At 37.4% G+C, this 18026-nt stretch overlaps 1 protein-coding gene across 1 annotated transcript in view; it reads right to left on the bottom strand.

Moving 5' to 3' along the window:
- ADAMTSL3 (ADAMTS like 3) overlaps positions 1-18026 on the bottom strand; it is a 158399-nt gene that overhangs the window by 27373 nt on the left and 113000 nt on the right. The window contains 6 exon segments of the mRNA XM_010175808.2: positions 709-913; positions 5101-5151; positions 6730-6868; positions 9570-9681; positions 10684-10841; positions 16178-16252. Coding sequence (XP_010174110.1) covers positions 709-913; positions 5101-5151; positions 6730-6868; positions 9570-9681; positions 10684-10841; positions 16178-16252 — 740 coding nt within the window.

The raw sequence follows: 18026 nt of genomic DNA, 5'->3' as shown, positions 1-18026 counted from the left end.
GAATAAAGAAAAGGTTGATGCTGGAAAAAATGTCTGTTTTGGGAATGCAAGTTATTTCTTGGGGTTCTGTAAAGCTTATCTGATTGGCAACAGTCTGAAACAGAGGTGGCTAAGAACTGACAATACACTCTCTCACAGTGGTCATTTTCAGCTAGAGCTGGGTCAGACGTGCTGCAAGAACAGTTTCTTCACTGTATGTCAGTGATGTCACTTGGATGAACTTGAATTCTAGAAGTGTTGAGCTATCTGACTGTATCAGATAACTACAGCCAAGATAAGTTGGCTTTATGTTCTTGTTACCATAATGAAAGGTAAGAATGCTGGAAAATCACCCTTGCAGACATGTCAGCCCCTAGACAGACATGCCTTTAGCTATTATATGCAATGAAATATTACATTTATCAAGAACTGAGACAAACGACTTGATTGCAAAGAGGCCTGACCTCTGGCTCTAATTTCTCCTCCATGTAAAGCAGGAATTCAACAGGCATAAATAATTCTATATGCATTTTTCTCCACACAGACATGTTAACAATTTGATTATCAGGCCAAATTACTTAGTGCAAACTTCTCCTAGTAAGTACTACGAACTACGCTTGCAGGGCTGTATTCTTCTAATAGCTCTCTGCTCACAAATACATGGAAACACAAGACTATAGGCTTTCTTCAGAAAACAAGAATAAAGGTCCAAGTTACTTTTCAACTTACTTGAGACCATTCCATTGCCACCCATTTAGGACAATCAAACAGATTGCAGGTTTGAATTACTTTGGGCTTAGGAGCATACATGCATTTCCATTCTTCCACTTGCAGTATCTCTCCATGAATGGTCTCCTCTACACACACAAAACTTCTCCTCTGAATACCACCTCCACAAGAAACTGAACATGCAGTCCAAGGGTTATGTTCCCACCTGGAAAAAGAATTCACATATATTAAAAATAAGGCTATTTTTATTCCACTAACCTCTATTAAAAGTGCAAAATCCTGAATCCAACCTTAGTGTCATTAAAACCCACTGATAGCTTGGTTGCTGGATTCTTACCACACACTGAATACAAATTCATTGAATTAAAGAGCTATCTTGCATTTTTCCAGGCTTAAATTCATGTGTAAAATGAGAAGAAAAATAGAACTATAAATTTAAGTACATTTCCCAAAATAACTGAAAATCTTACTCCCGTACATAAGTTAAAGACACTAAATCTACTGAGTTCAATTACTGGAATGATTTTACTTACAATTAGTCTAATCATCTAAATAGGATATTTTTCACAGTTAATTTACATGGTGAAATATACCGTTATCACCCTTGTCAGAGACTGAGAAGCACATGTACTTGAGATTATACGAAGTCCAAAGACAAAGACAGATCTGATTGTGCTGACTGAGGGTGTTATTACCCACAGTTGGTCATTACTACCCACATCATGCAGACTACCCTTAAAAATCTGTTCATGAAAGAATTTTTATTGGAGCTCTAATACTTGCTTTGGGTAAGTCCAGCCATTTCATTTCAAGCTGTCTTCATCCATAAGGACTGTGAACAAATTAAATTGTGACAGGTACCATTTGGCTGGTCATCACTGTAGTTCTGCAAGACTTTCCACCCTCATTAAAAGGCAGTTGAATGTCTGTATTCACACTTTCCGACTTGCTTCAAGCAAAAGGCAGCTGCTCACCCACTGCAGCTGCTTCAGCTAACATAGCTAATTTGTCCTGAAGCAGCACGGTGCACAGATTAAGGAAAACTCACACAGCCCTGACAACCAGCAGATCTGTGGGGTAGTAGCATCCAACACAGGCATGAGAAATAACCTGCTGGGAGGTAATGTCTTCAAAATGGACATCTATCCATGACCTTGGACCTAACTACAATAAAGATGGAAACTGCTGCACCATCTGAAGTGAGAATTACATGGAGGTTTTTAGGTTACAAATGCTGTTTCGCTGACCTCTTGGTCTTAGCATTAATGTACATTTAAGACATGTACATTACACTTCTCAACAAAATCTAACTTCAATAACGTCCTGCTTCTGTCATGTCTAAAGATAACAAGCTTCTAGCATAGCATTTGTCTACAGGTTCCACTGACCCCCATGCAATTTTCCTCACTCTTCACCTCCTGCCTCTTGCTTTCTTGCCACCACTCACCCCAATCAAAGCTAAGCCCTAGAAAATGATTGCGTCCTGCAGCACATCTTATAGTTCATCAATGTCTTGCTAGTTTAAAACTTATTCCTATTACAACTGACAGGGCTCAGAATGGATCATGGAAAATTATATCCATTATGAACAATGGACTCAGCAAGTACTACAATATCTCACCAAAATCACCAAGAGTAACTTAAATATCATAAAGGAAGTCATAATCTCAGCGTAGATGAAGCAAAGGCCTATAAATCAAAGGTAAATTTAAGTAATTACTACACACTTTTTATGTTACAGCAGGTAAATCAAGGACACTTCCTATTTTAAGCAATTCATTAAACTTCCTACAAAAACATATTAATCATGCTTAAGCTCAACAGAAGAATGAGTATGAAACATACAGCAAGCCACGGAACATTAACCATAGAGTACATACTCAAAAGCATTCAGAATGAAGCCATATGCCCAGATACTGCTATCATATCACAAGTACAAAATACATTTGAAGAGCAACAGTTACGCTTTTCCTTGACTTAAATGAACAGCCAGTGTTAAGTCATTTTCTTTAAAAAAATTCAGGAACTAAAGAGCAATTAACTGTTCAATGAATTAGCAGCTCATGGATTTATATATATAAAACTCACTGTGCTATATGTAATACTAGCCTCTCAAGTGTTTATAGCATGAAGTTTTATAGTTGTTTTTCTTTATCTCATCAGTTTCGAACACACTCCAGATCCCATACTCCCATAAGCATTTTCAAGATGGAGTGAGGTCCATGGCTACTGGGGAAAAGGGGGGTCTTGGGTAAGCAGTCAAGGAGATACTTTCCAGAACCCACAGCTGTCAAGGGATCCTCAACAGTCCAACAAGTCTGAAATAAATGGAGGCATTCCAAAAGCTTTAAAAGAAAATTTTCATCCTGGGAAATTTTTCTATTTATTTCAAAAGAATTCTCCATCTGTAAAAATATTTCAGTGGGGCATTTACAACTCTAGCCACAGGAGAACTCTTTCAAGATCTTGCGGTGCACACCACGACTTTCCCACAACTTCCTTGTGTGAATGGGAAAGTCGAGGTAAACGCCACAGGACTGCAAAGCAGCCCTCCACATGGCCCTCGTGTTATGTAGGAGGTGTCATGTGTGACTGCTGGTCCAGGTGAAGGAGTCTGTACAGCTTTGCTCAAGTATATCTACTCTGGCTTTCTGCCTGCTTTGCAACAGTCTTGGGTTAGCATGTAGGATACAGGTAAGAAAAGAAAAAGCAAAAAGGTGGAAGAAGCCCTGGCAGAACTGGCACCGGCTAATGCATTGCAGTGACCTGCCAGGCAACAGCACAGAGGAAATAGATCCTGCTACACTGAAGCAGGACTTGCACAGAATCTGCTGGACCAGATTCACCTCATGATGCAGGTAAATAAACTGGCTGTTTCAGCTGCTGTTTTCTTTCAGAAATCTCAGCAAGAAAAGGTGATTTTACATCTTCATTGTGTTTCTTTATGCACCCTCCCAGTGGATCACAGCCTGTTTCCTCTCTCTCCTTCCTGCTGGCAACAACTCTGAGCCCTGCTCGGCCATCTGCTATCTTACAGTTCTTACTTCTGAGCATCACCCAGGAAGACTATGATACTTTCTGACAGAACACACTGAGGTGTTGAAACGAGGTGGGCCTTTGTCTGTAGTTCTCAGTGTTTGACATAAGAGAACCTGCCCACAGCTTTATCGCAGACATAATCTATCTCACCACAGCGTCATGAAAACATGCTGAGCACAGTAAAGCACAGAAAGGGGGATAAAATTTCTCTTCCAACTGGTCTCCAAGCCCTGAGTGGTTCAGAAGACGAAATACTCATGTAAATAAATTGTGCTGAGTTCCAGAGGAGATCTAAAGTACAAAGGAATTGGCAGAAGAAATTGAAGGGGATAGACATAGAATGTAATTATGGAATTTTACAGCATAAAGCTCTAGCGGAAAAAAAAAAAAATCTCAGTCTATGTATGAAAGCCAAAGTACATCACAGGACAGCAGATCCACAACGAGCGTAAATTGCTACAGAAATAAACTATGACATTTATATCAGCTGTAATCAGTAGCTCCACTGAGCCATGCAAGTCTATGATTTCATTCTTATTACTTCATATCTTTACTTCTTTAGAAAAATACACATTATTCATTTCATGACATAATAAAGCAGAGGTTCAACTCAGATAAATATGCATCTAACTCCATCAACTATAATTCTTTACATCAACAGTAAAGATAGCTCAATGCTTTTTCATTCTAACACTCTTTACAAAACATCTAAGTCTTCCAGAGGAGTTTTATATTCTTGTGGTTGATTCAGATAATAAATAAATAAAAGCAGCAACAAATTGCATTCTGACAGCAATTGATATTCAGGCAACTCAGCATCTTTAAAGTGACATGTTAGCCTTCATGTCAATAGACAGACTGTAGGTCTAAAGAAGAGCAGAAGAATGAGACCTCTCAAGGGAAGAAGAATTTCTAGAGTCCTGTAACATAGGAAGACCTATTCTATAAAAGAATATATTCAATGCACACATTTTTAAACAAAAAAAATGTAAAGATAAGAATACATGCTTTCTAAAGGAGATGCTCTTCTCTGCCCTACAGCAGGAGAAGGCTTAGGGGGACAACTCCTAAGTCTTCTAAAGTCTTCCATATTGATATTCTGAAGTCTTCCATACTTATATTTTCAAAGAGAGCATATTAACCTCTTACTGTTAACCTAATCATCCAGAGCACAATGAAATAATGCACCCAGAGCACACTGAAATAAGTCACAAGGATTATTATAAACTTGCTCTCCTGTACAGAAAAAAAAAAAAATTAAATCAGATGTCCCACGATTTTACTATTCAAATAGTCCATCTGCAGTGAAAATTGTGTTAATGCTGACATGTGTGCTATCCTGATTATACATACCGAGGAAGTGGCTGGAAGTGATCATAGGGCATGATTTCTTTAAATCCATCACTGTCAAGAAAATAAATATTGCATCATTATTTCTCATACCCAAGACTGTACATCAACTACATACTTTTACATGATCATGCTTAAAGTAAGCAATTCCCAACATGAAATGAGGGAGTCTTACATTTGTTACACATTTCCCTCATGGCAAACAATGACTGGTATAATCTTACCTCTTCTGCACAGAGATCCATTCACCATACAGTTTCTCTACTTCATACCATCAAAAAAATATTAAATAAGAAAGTCTTTGGCAGAGAAATTTATTATAAGTGATTCTTTAGGTCTGTGCTACCTTATTAACAAGAAAATAGTAACATATTTATATCTTAACAGAGACTGCTGAGGAACATGAGTGACACAAATAAGTACATCACAGGATTAACCCCACATACATCCTGAACGGTGCTTAGGACCCTTCTAGAGCTGTTATATGAACTGCACAGCAGAGATCAGGCATAAAGTCTGACTTCCAATACTAAGAAATATGGTAGTAGTACTTCCCTTTTTCTGTCTATATAAGCTACATTTGCAAGGAAAAAGATCATTACGCCCTTTCCTTCCGTAATTTTCCCATTCCAGCTTTGCAACATTTAGCATCCATTGCCATTAAGTATTACTGAAGTCTTACCACTCCATATAGTGATCAACTCTCCAGGATAAAAAACTTGAAAGTCTGCACATCTATAACTGTTAGAGGTCACTATCAACAATTATGTTCAACAGGAATGAAAGGAAATGGACAGTTTAGCTATAGGAAATGAAATTCCATTGAGAGTGTTTCCTTTTCTTCTTGCATATAACTGTAGCTCAGCCAGCTGGCATATTAATGTGAGGTTCTGGGACTTGATACTGTGATGTTATTTTAAGATTCTTTACCACAGCCAGGAAACCTCACCAGACAATCCAAAAGTTAGCTTGAAATACTATAGTGCAATTCAATACAATTTATGTATACTATAGCCTTTATAATTTGGCAATAATATTCTGTGGTATTTGTAACACAAGTATGTTTACTTTGAATGATTTTTTTAAAAAAAATTATTTTTTTAATTCTTAGTGTGAAAAAATGAACACCTCCCCCCGCCAACTTTAATAATTAAATGTCAACTACACAGTACAAATGATGAATGAAGCTTTTACAGTAGGCAGATGAACAAACCAAGTTGAACCATGTGCACAACTTGTATAGTGACTGAGAACTGGAGCTACTGTGCGACTAATGAGAAATCCCAAATAGCAGCACCAATAAATCCAAAAGCAAACAACCTGTCCTCCTCATACAGCCTCGCAAAATCCTTGTACCAGTGCTGTACCACTCAGCAAAAGGCATAAAGTAGAATTAAGCCCTTGACCAATATATTTACAATATTCCTGTATAAAGCAAAGTTTCCTCTGCAATACTGAAGAAGTGCCACAAATCTCTTGGCAGTGGTGCCAGACATCAGCCTTTAACATGTGCAATACTCAACCAAGATTAAGCAGCCTTAAAGATGAAAAGAACTGAAATTAAGTAAATGCAATTGCTTATTCCTTAGTAACTGACTATACCACACACTTAAATTTTTTTGTCCTACCAACCTAGAAGGGCAGGGATCCATGTTGCATTCTTTAAGCTTGGGTTTTGGTTTCTTATTTTCTGGATAGTAATGACAATAGTGGTCAGGAACAACACGCTTCAGACGAATATCCACACATTCAGCTGAATTTAGCTGATAACCTAATAAAGAAGCAAAATTAAATTTTGGTAATGGAGATAAATTAAAGTAGCCTTATCCCCCTCAAATAATGGACTGTCCATTGAATTAATTTCCTGTATTATTCTTCTTTGGTTTGTTTTTAAACAAGGAAACACTGCACAGGAACATGCAGGACTAGATCTTAATTTAAGGCAATTCAGCATAACAATTATCTTAACCTATCTTAACACCAGATGTGACTCTGGTACATTATTCCAATAATATTCTAACTATAAAAGTATACATATCCTTATGTGATGCAGGAATACATGTACTAGGGCAGCTCAGCTGTCACAGAGGCAGCCCTACGAAGTCATATGGTTCTACTACACATTCCATAATTTATAACTGCCTTCCTTCAAGTAGGAGTTACTATGTATGTTAGAAAGCCATATTACAGAGTCATGTATGCTAAAAAAAATAAATACTTAAAACAGAAAGCCAGAGGAATTGAAGATGAGATCCAAAAACATTGCTAAGTTAAACCAAGAAACAGCTTCAAGAACATTCCTAGTTGAAGAGCCAACAAATGAAAAGTTGAAGTAAGGTACTTGAAGAAAAAAAAAAAAAAATCTGTGTGGAAACTGGTTACAAGAAGGGATCTGAGTTTTATAAACCACTAGGTTGCTTTTTGGCTAAGAAAAAAAGACTCATTCAAAAGATCTGACTTGGACTTCAATGGAGGAGAGGAGAAGGATGTTCTGGTATGTGCAAAGAAAAAAAGTTTGAAACCACAAGAATTAAAATCCAAATAGAGTCAATAAACTAACAGCACAAGTCCCAGTGTCTACTGAAAATGCTAAGTCTAATATATCAATGGCTTTACTTGTGTGCCTCTTGGCTGATTCAGTGTCATCATGAATCCAAGTGATAGCCATAAAGAAAAACTAAGCAGTTCCAGTGCTCAAAGTGTGTATGTTCCAGTTCTTGTAAGCACTGAAAGGACCCAGAAGATACGCCACTTGCAAATAAGATAAATACAGTTTTTAAACGTTCTTGCTCATTCAAGCTTGACTCTGCTTTCTGAGATGGCCATCACACTCCCCCTTCCCACACATGGAGATTACAGAACTAAATGTAGAAGCAGCATCCAAGTGAGGAATGGTGGTGCACTCATTCCAAGTTTCTGTTGTGAGGAACTTTTTCTTTTACTGCCAGTAAAAGATGCCAAACAGACAATCTGGATACTAAATCCACTTAAAGATAACAGGTTAAAGCCAGGCAGCTGCAACACAACTTCCCTGCATGCCTCAGTAATGTGCCATTCTTTATGCTACTACTTTAATGGGTAAGCAAGTAGCTTAGTTTCTGTGCTTCTTCAGTTACTGGCCTCTCTCAGTACTGCCATTAAGAGTGTCAAGCCCTGTTGATAAAGTTACCAGTTTCATATTATAGACATGCAGCTGCAAAGCAGGGCATTGAAAACCCTGGCTAATTTCAAAGAGATTGACATGTATCTATAATTTTCAAACCACAACACTAGGCTGAATAAGGCTGGATTTGAGCCGATAAATTTGAAGGTAAATATGTCCCTTGAGTTATCCAGTGTTTACATGCAGTCCTCAAAAATAACTGTGATGCCTTACACTTCTTTCCTTGTCAGGTGGGTTAATAAACACAGTGTGATGGAATCATCAGAGGATCTGTATTGCCACTCACCGATCCAGCAAGAATCACACTTTGTGAGGCCGAGTATCTTATAAGTCACACAGTAGTTTCCTGTGGGACTACATATTATACACACATATTGTCTGCATTTCAGATTAAAATGAGGTGCATGTGCCAAAACGGATGGTACATCAAAAGATCCTCGGAGTCTGCTCGTGCTTTAAACATCTTTCACTCTTTACTCATGTCCCAAGAAACTATTTAAACCATATTTGTAGTCTCCAAGAAAACCACTACTCCAGTATCACTAGTATCCCAGTCTGTTTTTCAGGTGACCTGGTTAAAGCCAGCTGAACTGAGATAGCTATGTACAATGTCAAACACTCCTCCTACTATGAGGTCATGCTTTTTGCAAAACCAGACATGACAAGCAGTGCACTGGGCTGGATGAGCAGCAGCAGCACTGAACTGCACTTTGCCTAATCATTGTACAAGCTGTAGTGTTTAAGCCAGGAGTACACACTGTGGCAACCTACCTGCTGCTCTAACTACCATCAGGACTAAGTGTCTAAGATCAGATAGCCAAAGGTGTTGATAGAAGCTGTTCTTTAAATTCCATTTACTTATTCTGCTTTCTGTGTAAATTTCTAAACTAAGTATTCAAAAACTCTCCCCCATATGAGAGTTCTGTGGCCAGAAACACCTTCTTCCTTCATCTTTTATTTATCCTTATTTTAAAATAGCATTTTATTTCTTTGCTTACTTTCCCAAAATATCCTTTATGAATTGTAATTTTCCACTTTGAATGTCATACCTTTATTTCTTAGTCAAAGTTCTTACTCAAACGACCATTCCTTATGGAAGAGCATGTCTTCCAGCAACATAACATAAAAAAACCTATGCTCATATTAACTTAACCAACTTACCTGCTACTCTGTCATTTATTTTTCTGTAGAACCATCAGTGTGCAAAGAAATAAAAACATTTAATCAATAAAAACACAGAAGGAAGGCTGTAAATCAGCCACTTTTAATCTTCAGCTGTAAACATTTCTGAAAAATTGACATTACTTACCTCCTCCACATGTCACTGTGCAGGGGAAGAAGTCTGTCTGTCTCCACTGATGACTGATGGGTTGATAGAAAAAGAACTGAACCACACTCTCTTTTGATCCAGAGTACCTGGTCTGAAGAAATTTCCATTACAACACATGTGCATACTGTACTCTACTGTTCATATCATTTCAAAACATAATTTATATATCATAGCAGAGAATTATACGATAACAGGCATAAAACCTCTAGAAATTATCGAGTAACAAATTTAAGTTTCCAATAGTCAAACACTAGTATGTTGCTTTGTTTTTCAAATTATTTGGGGTACTAATGTAACTATTTTATTATCTATCCTTGATTAGCAAAGTTTCTAACTGTATTCTTGTCTTAACTCTTTTGTTAACAAATTTTTTTAAATTTGCTGGAGAGGGAAGTCTATAATTGATCTAAGCACACTGGCTCATATTCAGGCAAGTCCAACTGCATGTGTGACACTGGAGATGTAAAAAAAAAAACCAACAAAACAAAACCTACTGAAAGTCTATTTCTACAACATGACAGAAAAAGCTAAGTGGTGTGATAATACTGAAACATCTTTAATTTCCAATGGAAAACTGTATGACAGTCTTCCTTTGGCAGTCAAATATTGATGTGTTTCTAGACAGAAATATCTGCATGATATGAGGCAAGCCATGGGTACGTGGTCTGGGTAGAAAAGACACTTAAAAGCACTACAAATGGTCAGTAGCTGGATTAGCAATGTCTAAGGGAGACTGCAGGGCACTGCTGGAAGCAATGCTCAGATTCAGTAGGTGGCAGTCTTCAATTGGATTAACACCAAACCGCTGCACTGGATCACGCTGTTCTCCTTTCAGTAATATTTAAAACAAAAGTCCTGGACATTTTTACCATTAAGGATCTTGTGTTATTTTCCACCACAGCAAAGACATTAACTTCGTAACATTTTAATTTGTTTGGATATACTTAATATAAATTATCTCTGCACTGTAATTAGGATTTCTTATTTGCTAGCTAAAAGATTTTGTTTAATTCCTACAACCTGATGGACAGCCACCTACTCTGTTGCACATACTTGCAATATCTTTGCAGATTTGTACATGCACACATCCCACCTTGATAATGAAATCTGCTCCAAGAGGTCCCTGGATCTTTATGATTTCCCTGTCTGTACTCTTCTGAAATTCAACAGTTGTATTTTCTATGGCAAATGTTCCAGGAGCATTGAAACTGTGTTCTCCCTTGTCTCCTTGTAGTGTCTTTGACTCTATAACTAAAGAAGAAACATAGAATGAGTAAATTTAAACAGCGTATTTTTTATTTTCAAAGAAGTCAAAGTAATGTTCACAACTTTGCCTTGCAAGTAACAGCCATATATGTGCACTAAAAAACCACACAGAATATCTGTGAGGATATTAGTTGTTTCAGATTATAGGCTGATACATAATTGCATGACATGTCAGCACAGGAATATCTGCCCGAACACACTGTTCTCTCATACCAGAAGTACTTCTGAGACAGTTTTTCCTACACCAAGTGCTGTGCATAGTTATAAAGCAACAGATTCAGCAGGACAAGCTGAAAGAAATTCAAAACAGATAGAATCAATACACAGAAAAATAACTCATACTTTCATGCAACTCAAAAGCCTAGCAATTTCAGCAGTCTCCAGAGAAGCCTGAGTGGTGTCAAACTCACCAAACATTCACCTCAATACCTGTATCACTCTACCCTTCCCAGAGGTCATTAACTCTGAATATTTCCCATGAGAGCAAAAAGCACAGCCAGGAGGTGGGAAGCTGCAGCACTGCCGAAGGGATGTCCCTTTCTCAGAACAGGTGGTGATGAAAACTGGTTTTGAGCTGTTCTGCACTCCTTGGAAACAGATTAAACTAACAGCCCACAACTTCCAGAAGATAAATTAAACATTTTAGGATTGAGTCACTTCCAGCAAACTGACTGAACTATAAGTGGACAAAGCTAAAGGAAGATATTCATAACGAAGGTAGAATTTTGGGCTCTGCATAATACAGCGTATAGGCACAGGAAGATGCATGACATGAAAGACACTGGTCTGGTTACAATCTATCAGAGTACTGCATGAGAAAGGCATGAATCTCAGATGAGCTCAAGGCTAGCTAAAAGGAACCTTTTGATGAGCTATAAATACTCTCTTTCTCCAACAACCTTGCCTTTTTTGGTACTTTAAACAGAGTTACCTTATTCAGGCTAGATAATTTAGGTTAAGAGCATCTGGTTTTACCTGCACTGAAATCATACTCTGAATGCTGCAGTCAATCATTGCTGTTTTCTTCCTTAAGATCTTTTAAAATATAAATATATTCTGGAACATCCCCAACAAAGAAAATAAAGACAATCTAGAAGATATTAAGCTCCTTGAAAAGGTACCAACATAATCCCAGGTTTCTAAGCATTAAGTTCCCTGATGCTGATAACAAAGATCACATACATGGCTGGAAGGAAGTTTAAGGAAGGATACGTTCCTATTAAATGACTTTGTGTTGATCATAGGGTATGAATCTAGTGGTGAATTAAAAGTACTTTGTGAAAGAGAAAAAATAAATCTCTGGGAATCAAAGTGCCCCATTGTCCAACATGTTTCCATTAGGAACAAATAGATATAAACAAATCACAGAATAAACAAGTATTTAGATGACTACTATATATTTTCGTTTGCCACTTTTATGGAAGTTTTCTTTCCTGATTGCATTAAAAATAACCTTTTTAATATCTGGAACTCAGCATTCTTAGATTAAGCTTCTGCAAGCCTTGACCCCAAATTCACACTGCTTAACAGTAAGTATTAATGCATGGTGCCTGTTATTCTGTCATTTTGTTGAATAGGAGTCAAATCAGCAAATCTCAAGTACCCTTAACTCCACATAAAGTCAGTAGGATCCTCAGGAGTGCAGGATCTCTTTGAAACTAGCGTTTGGGATTGCAAAAGCAAGACATCTGGCTGTTGCAAAAAGATGTTAATTTGGTGACCTGAGCTGCATTACTTTACAGTGCTTATGCTCATTTTCTTAATAAAAAATATTTTTTTATGTTTTTCTAACCACAAACCAAGAATATTGTTCAGAAAGCAACAACATGATAACTCACTGAGAGCTGACATAAATGTATGTTAGAGCTACACTAGACTTCAATCCAAAGTATGTGTTTATTTGCAAGGTCCAGCTATAAAGGGATGATCTGTATCTCTGGAGGTCACGTCAGTGAAGCTTAGAACATCTGTTCAGATTTTCCTAGAAGTGTGTCACACAGGGAGATGAAGAGCTATTCCACAGCACAATGGATAACCTCTGATGCAATATATTCCTGTTCAGTAGTATCTAGTGCTTGTCATCACAGGCTTCTAAAACAGACTGAAACCAAGCATCTAGTGAATGCTCTAGGGAGCAGTTCCCTTAAAAACCCCCTACTTTATTGATTTCAGAGCAGTAACTGGGAACCAAAGGTTTCACCAACTGGCTTATGAGCAAGGTTTAGAAAAAAAAAAAAAAACACCAAACATTTTTTTGTTCTGCAGGGTCCTGTAATCCTGGAGAGGTGGGAAGTTTGACTTCAGGAGTAAGCTTCCCCATCCTAAATTAGGGAAACATCTCCTTAAGGGGTCTTTAGGACTCCAGACATGCAGAGTCATAAGGACAGGAATTCTCTTGAGTGCTGACCTGTTTCTGTACCTAACAAGATAATCACTGGTGCCAAAGACCTTTAACTGTCTGTCTTTGTGTTATTTACCTTACCTTCATAACAAGAAGGTTTTCCTCCTGGAAATTCCTTGCCCAGCTGTGGATGGAAGACTCACCACAAAAGCCTCCCATACTCTTAGTGGCAGGCAGGAGTATAGCAGTGCAGCATGGGGAACCCACTGCAGATACCTCACTGTGTAGAGAGATGCATGGAAGAATTCCCAAGGAAATAGCTCCTGCTCCCAGTGTAAGAAGGAGTAAATCATGTTGCTACCCAAAAGTTCTTTCTTTTCCATGTGATTTTTTTGTAGATAGCACAATACAGGGGCCCAAAATAAAACATGTGTTCTTTTTCAAAATACAAGCAACATTGTCTTCCTCCTAGCATCTGTCCAAAGACAAAGCAGTGCATGGATGTACGAGCTAAATACTGTCAAGTAATGCAAATCACTGCAAGCAGAGAAGAAATTAACAAAAGGGGGGAAAAGAGTTTGAGTTTCAGTTCCTTTTAGTTTAACCTCCCTGAGTTCATGAACTCAGTTATCTAGCATTAGCCACTTGTAAAAATATTAGCTTCTGGTTTTCCTGTTTCTTCTGCTGGAGGATTAATTTCAGGGAAATTTTAGTCTTTCTTTTGATTCTAATGCTCTTAAAACAACTGCTAGAAAAGCCACAATACATCCAAATCAAAAATAAAACCAACACAATGAAACATTTTATTCATAACCATTTTTGTACTAATTATGTGGTTATTTTCCACCAAATCATTCACAAAATCCAAGCAGACAGAAGTACAAGAGGGACCTATCTGTAAAAAACCCGAAGTAACACCTCTGCTCTCCGATGAATCTGTTGCCTGTCTGAAAGTGTCTGTACACACAAAAGGAAATATTTATTCTTACCAGTTACAAAGAAATGCAGTCTTTCCTAAAACACTAAGCTGCTGATTGTAAAGCAATGTTCAGAGCATTTATTTGTTTCAAATCTGTTATGCACTACATCTCCAACCACATTTCCATTTTTGATTAATCCAGCAGCTGTGTTTCCCTGGAACAAGAGCGGATCATAAAGCCCAGGATGAAGCACAAAAGAACACAAGATAAAGGGAAAAGTGCCAGAAACTCCATAGTGCTCTTCGAGCATTCGCTCTTGCTGCTGACTTTACTTAAGAGCAAAGATATACTGGCAACAGGAGGCAGTATGAAGTTCTACAATAAGTAGAAGTTAAATTCAACTCCTTACAAGCCAAGAAGAATGTCTCTGACAAATGGAGCCCGTAATTATAGGTGATTAATTTTTAAATTCTGCCTTTATTATACCAGCACACCCACACAGAAGTCAATGAAGTTGCAGACTAAAGATCACTTGATATTTTCTGTTAAGTAACAAACACCCACAAACTTACATACCATCAGAAAGGCAGACAAGCAAATTGTCCCAAAGCACAGCCCGTAGAACATTAGTTCTTGAAGATCTGGCTATGAAGCCACATGCAATTTCCACCTCTCTCTCCACCACAGCTCTCACTTGTTTTTCACCTCTGTCATTTTAATTTTAGGTAACAAATGTCTAAATCCTCACAGATTTGCAAACAGATGTGCTAGGGGAAGTGGTTAAAGGAACATTTCACAATTCCCATCCAGCTAGAGAACTAGCTGACAAAGGTAATGCCAAGCCACAGCTTCTTTACAGAACCACCCTGGGTAGGAAGCCAGGAGCGCTCTGTACTTAGTTACCGAGTTGCTGCTGCATTCCTCAGGAGCTTTCCAGAAATCCCCCAGGAGCCACTGAATCTAGTACTTTTTTCCTCATACGAAGCTGAAACAACTTCCTTCTGCAGAACTACTTAAGAAAGACCAAGAGTTCTGACCTGAACTGGTCAGCATCACTTCTTCATACATCCCTTGCAACAGTTTTACATGAATATTATTTATTTCAAGATAAGTTCAGCTTTGTTGATACCAGTTTTATAACTAGAAGTTACTGTCACTCTGGAGCTGCTCTAAAGCAGAAGTTTTATTCAATTTTTTCTTTGAAAGAAAATGAAAATATATTCTTCAAAGCAAACACATAGATGAGCGATTTTAAAATAAAATTTATTTCTGTCTTCTATTTACGCACCTCCGAGTAATAGAAGTTATTTTTCTTTCCTATGATTCAGACTGTCTCTCTACTCTTACTAATAAAAAAATTGCTCAAAATGTTAAATGAATGGTTTACTTCATTGCTTGATATGGCAGTCCCACTTACTGAAATGATTAGTTCTTTATGTAAAGTAAGCCTATAGGTAAAGAAATTATCATAGATACCAACATCAACCTTATAGAAAACATTAGGAAACAAACATGTAACAGAACAGCAAACTGTTTCTCATAGATTGTAGGTAATGACCAAGAGTATTACAAAGAAACAAGACTTGTGCAGTTTATGTACTTTATTTACCTTACCTCATTTTTACCTAGATTACTTTTCCTTGAACACTGCTCACTGACCAAGTGTGATTTCAACTGGACTATTTATACAGTCTCAGGCTCTTCAACAGAAATCTGGTGCTGGGTTATACAAGTGCCATCAATCCCATACATAAGCCCTTAAATGTAATTTTGACATAATTGTTTGCATGAAGTTTAAGAGTATATTGGATTTTAGATGTCTTCTATAAGAATTATTTGATTTAAATAAATTTAGAAACCACAAGTATGTATACTATTTCTTTCTACTAAGTGGACTTCCAGTGTTATGTAGGACTGTCTCCAATGCTGGATATTAAAGACTGGAAGAGGATTCAAGGTCATGATCTTACCCATATTCCCAAAGTCTGGATGAGTTCAGACACAAGATTCTGTTTTTATCTTCTGCCTATGAAAAAATACATAAAACAGCTCAGTCATACCAAGGTGTGCTGGTCCTTTTAGGGTAATTCTCACACTGCGACTCCCATGTGGTACAGCAATCACGGTTTCTTCCCCTAGGAAAATTAAAGAACTGTTTTAGAAGTTATCTTGCATCAGGGAATTTGCACATCACATCACTAGACTGAAAACTGTCAAATCTGTCTAAGAAAATATTTAACAGGTTTCACAATTTTTCTATTAAAAATAATCATATGTTATTTTATTAAGTACAGTATTCTGAGTCTGTTTGCTATGCTATGCAACTATTAAAACTTATGAATGGACTTGTAAATCTCTCTTGCTATTGGAAAATTATTTGCTATTAACAAAACCAACCGAAATGTCAGTAGTGTATTAGAAACATATTTACACTCTCCTGTCCTAGTTTTATTTCCTAATCATTGAATTGACATGAGGAATCTGCTAAGTAGTACTTCCCCCTTACAAAAATCTGCAGCTGTTCAGTCTCATTTTGCCCACACCTCATTTCCTGCTGCAGGTCACAGCTTTAATATGTGGCAGGACTTACAGGAAATAAATCATCTACTTAACACTAACCCTTAACCAATTACAGATCAGTTAAGAGCAAATATATATTAGCTATAATGTACATGTTATAACATAGTGTCTGCATCTAACTTACCATATAAGATCATTCCTTCCAGTAAGGGCCTCAATTTAAAATTAACTATAAACCAAACCAGCCCTGAATAGTACATGTCAGTACAAAACAGTTTTTGGCTGCCTGAGTGGCCTCTTCATATATAAATGTACAACACACTTACTTCAGTGCATTTTACAAAGGCAGAAAGTTATTACTTTCCATTTCAAATGTAGGAACTCTGTGAATTGCCCAAGCAAGCTGAGTTAACAGTCAAATCAATAGACCAGAGTCTTTCATGCCAACAAGAGCAATGCTTTTGGAAAAGGGTACGCACAGCACACAACAGGGATATCCACAAAAGGATAAAAAGTGTCCAAGCAACAAAGTCCCGACGTGCTGTCTCCCATTTCCATCACAGCTCAACTGCAAATCTTTGAGGCAGGACCTGCAAACACGGGCCCATTGCAGGTACACCCCACAGAGGATGCTCTGTTCAGTGATGGCATTAACAGAGATCTAGGGGCTGGTGTAGAGGAACTTCATTTTTACAAATTCAAAAAGTAATGTGAGTTGAAGGTCAGTGATACATTGGCTCCAGATTTACTCATACAATATTCAGAGGAAGAATATCTGAGTTTAGTTTTAAATAAAAAATAGTTGAAGAATGTTTCTTTCCACTTTAAACCCAACCCTTTTATAGTAGATGCTAAATTATCAGCTTCTGGTTTACATCTCCTTAGCATAAGTATGAAATCTCGCCAAATGTTCAGGATACTTCAAGTAAATACTGCAATTATTTTTTCTGAAATAAACACCTTCTTACATTACAGTTTTTTATATCGCCAATTTCTAAGAAGGTCATTTAAATATAACAATTTATTTTGGATGTAATAAAATATGATCTTTATTAATTTCATACTTGGGTATTCCACCAGAGTGCAAAATACTACAGTAAGAACAATAATACAGTTAAGGAACCCTGGAAAAAACATTAACTACTGAACCACTTAATATCTTTTTGCATCTTGGTTTTTCATCAGGCGCATTGCTAAAGATAGCCAAAAGGTAGTGGATGTATATATCTTTAAAGTAAGGAAATAACTACTGAATTCATATGTGCTCCACAGTATTTGAGAGAAAGCAGGTTTGAGGGGCCCATCTGTCGCTACTTGGTCAGGAATTGTATCCTGTCTTGACAACCAACCAGCAGTTACAGCACAAAACCTCAAATAAGAGTCTGATTA

Source organism: Antrostomus carolinensis, unplaced genomic scaffold (genome assembly GCF_000700745.2).
Source record: "Antrostomus carolinensis isolate BGI_N321 unplaced genomic scaffold, ASM70074v2 scaffold13949, whole genome shotgun sequence".
Lineage (NCBI taxonomy): Eukaryota > Metazoa > Chordata > Aves > Caprimulgiformes > Caprimulgidae > Antrostomus > Antrostomus carolinensis.
Note: the sequence above shows the minus strand (reverse complement) of the source record. Positions and strands in the feature narration are given on the sequence as shown.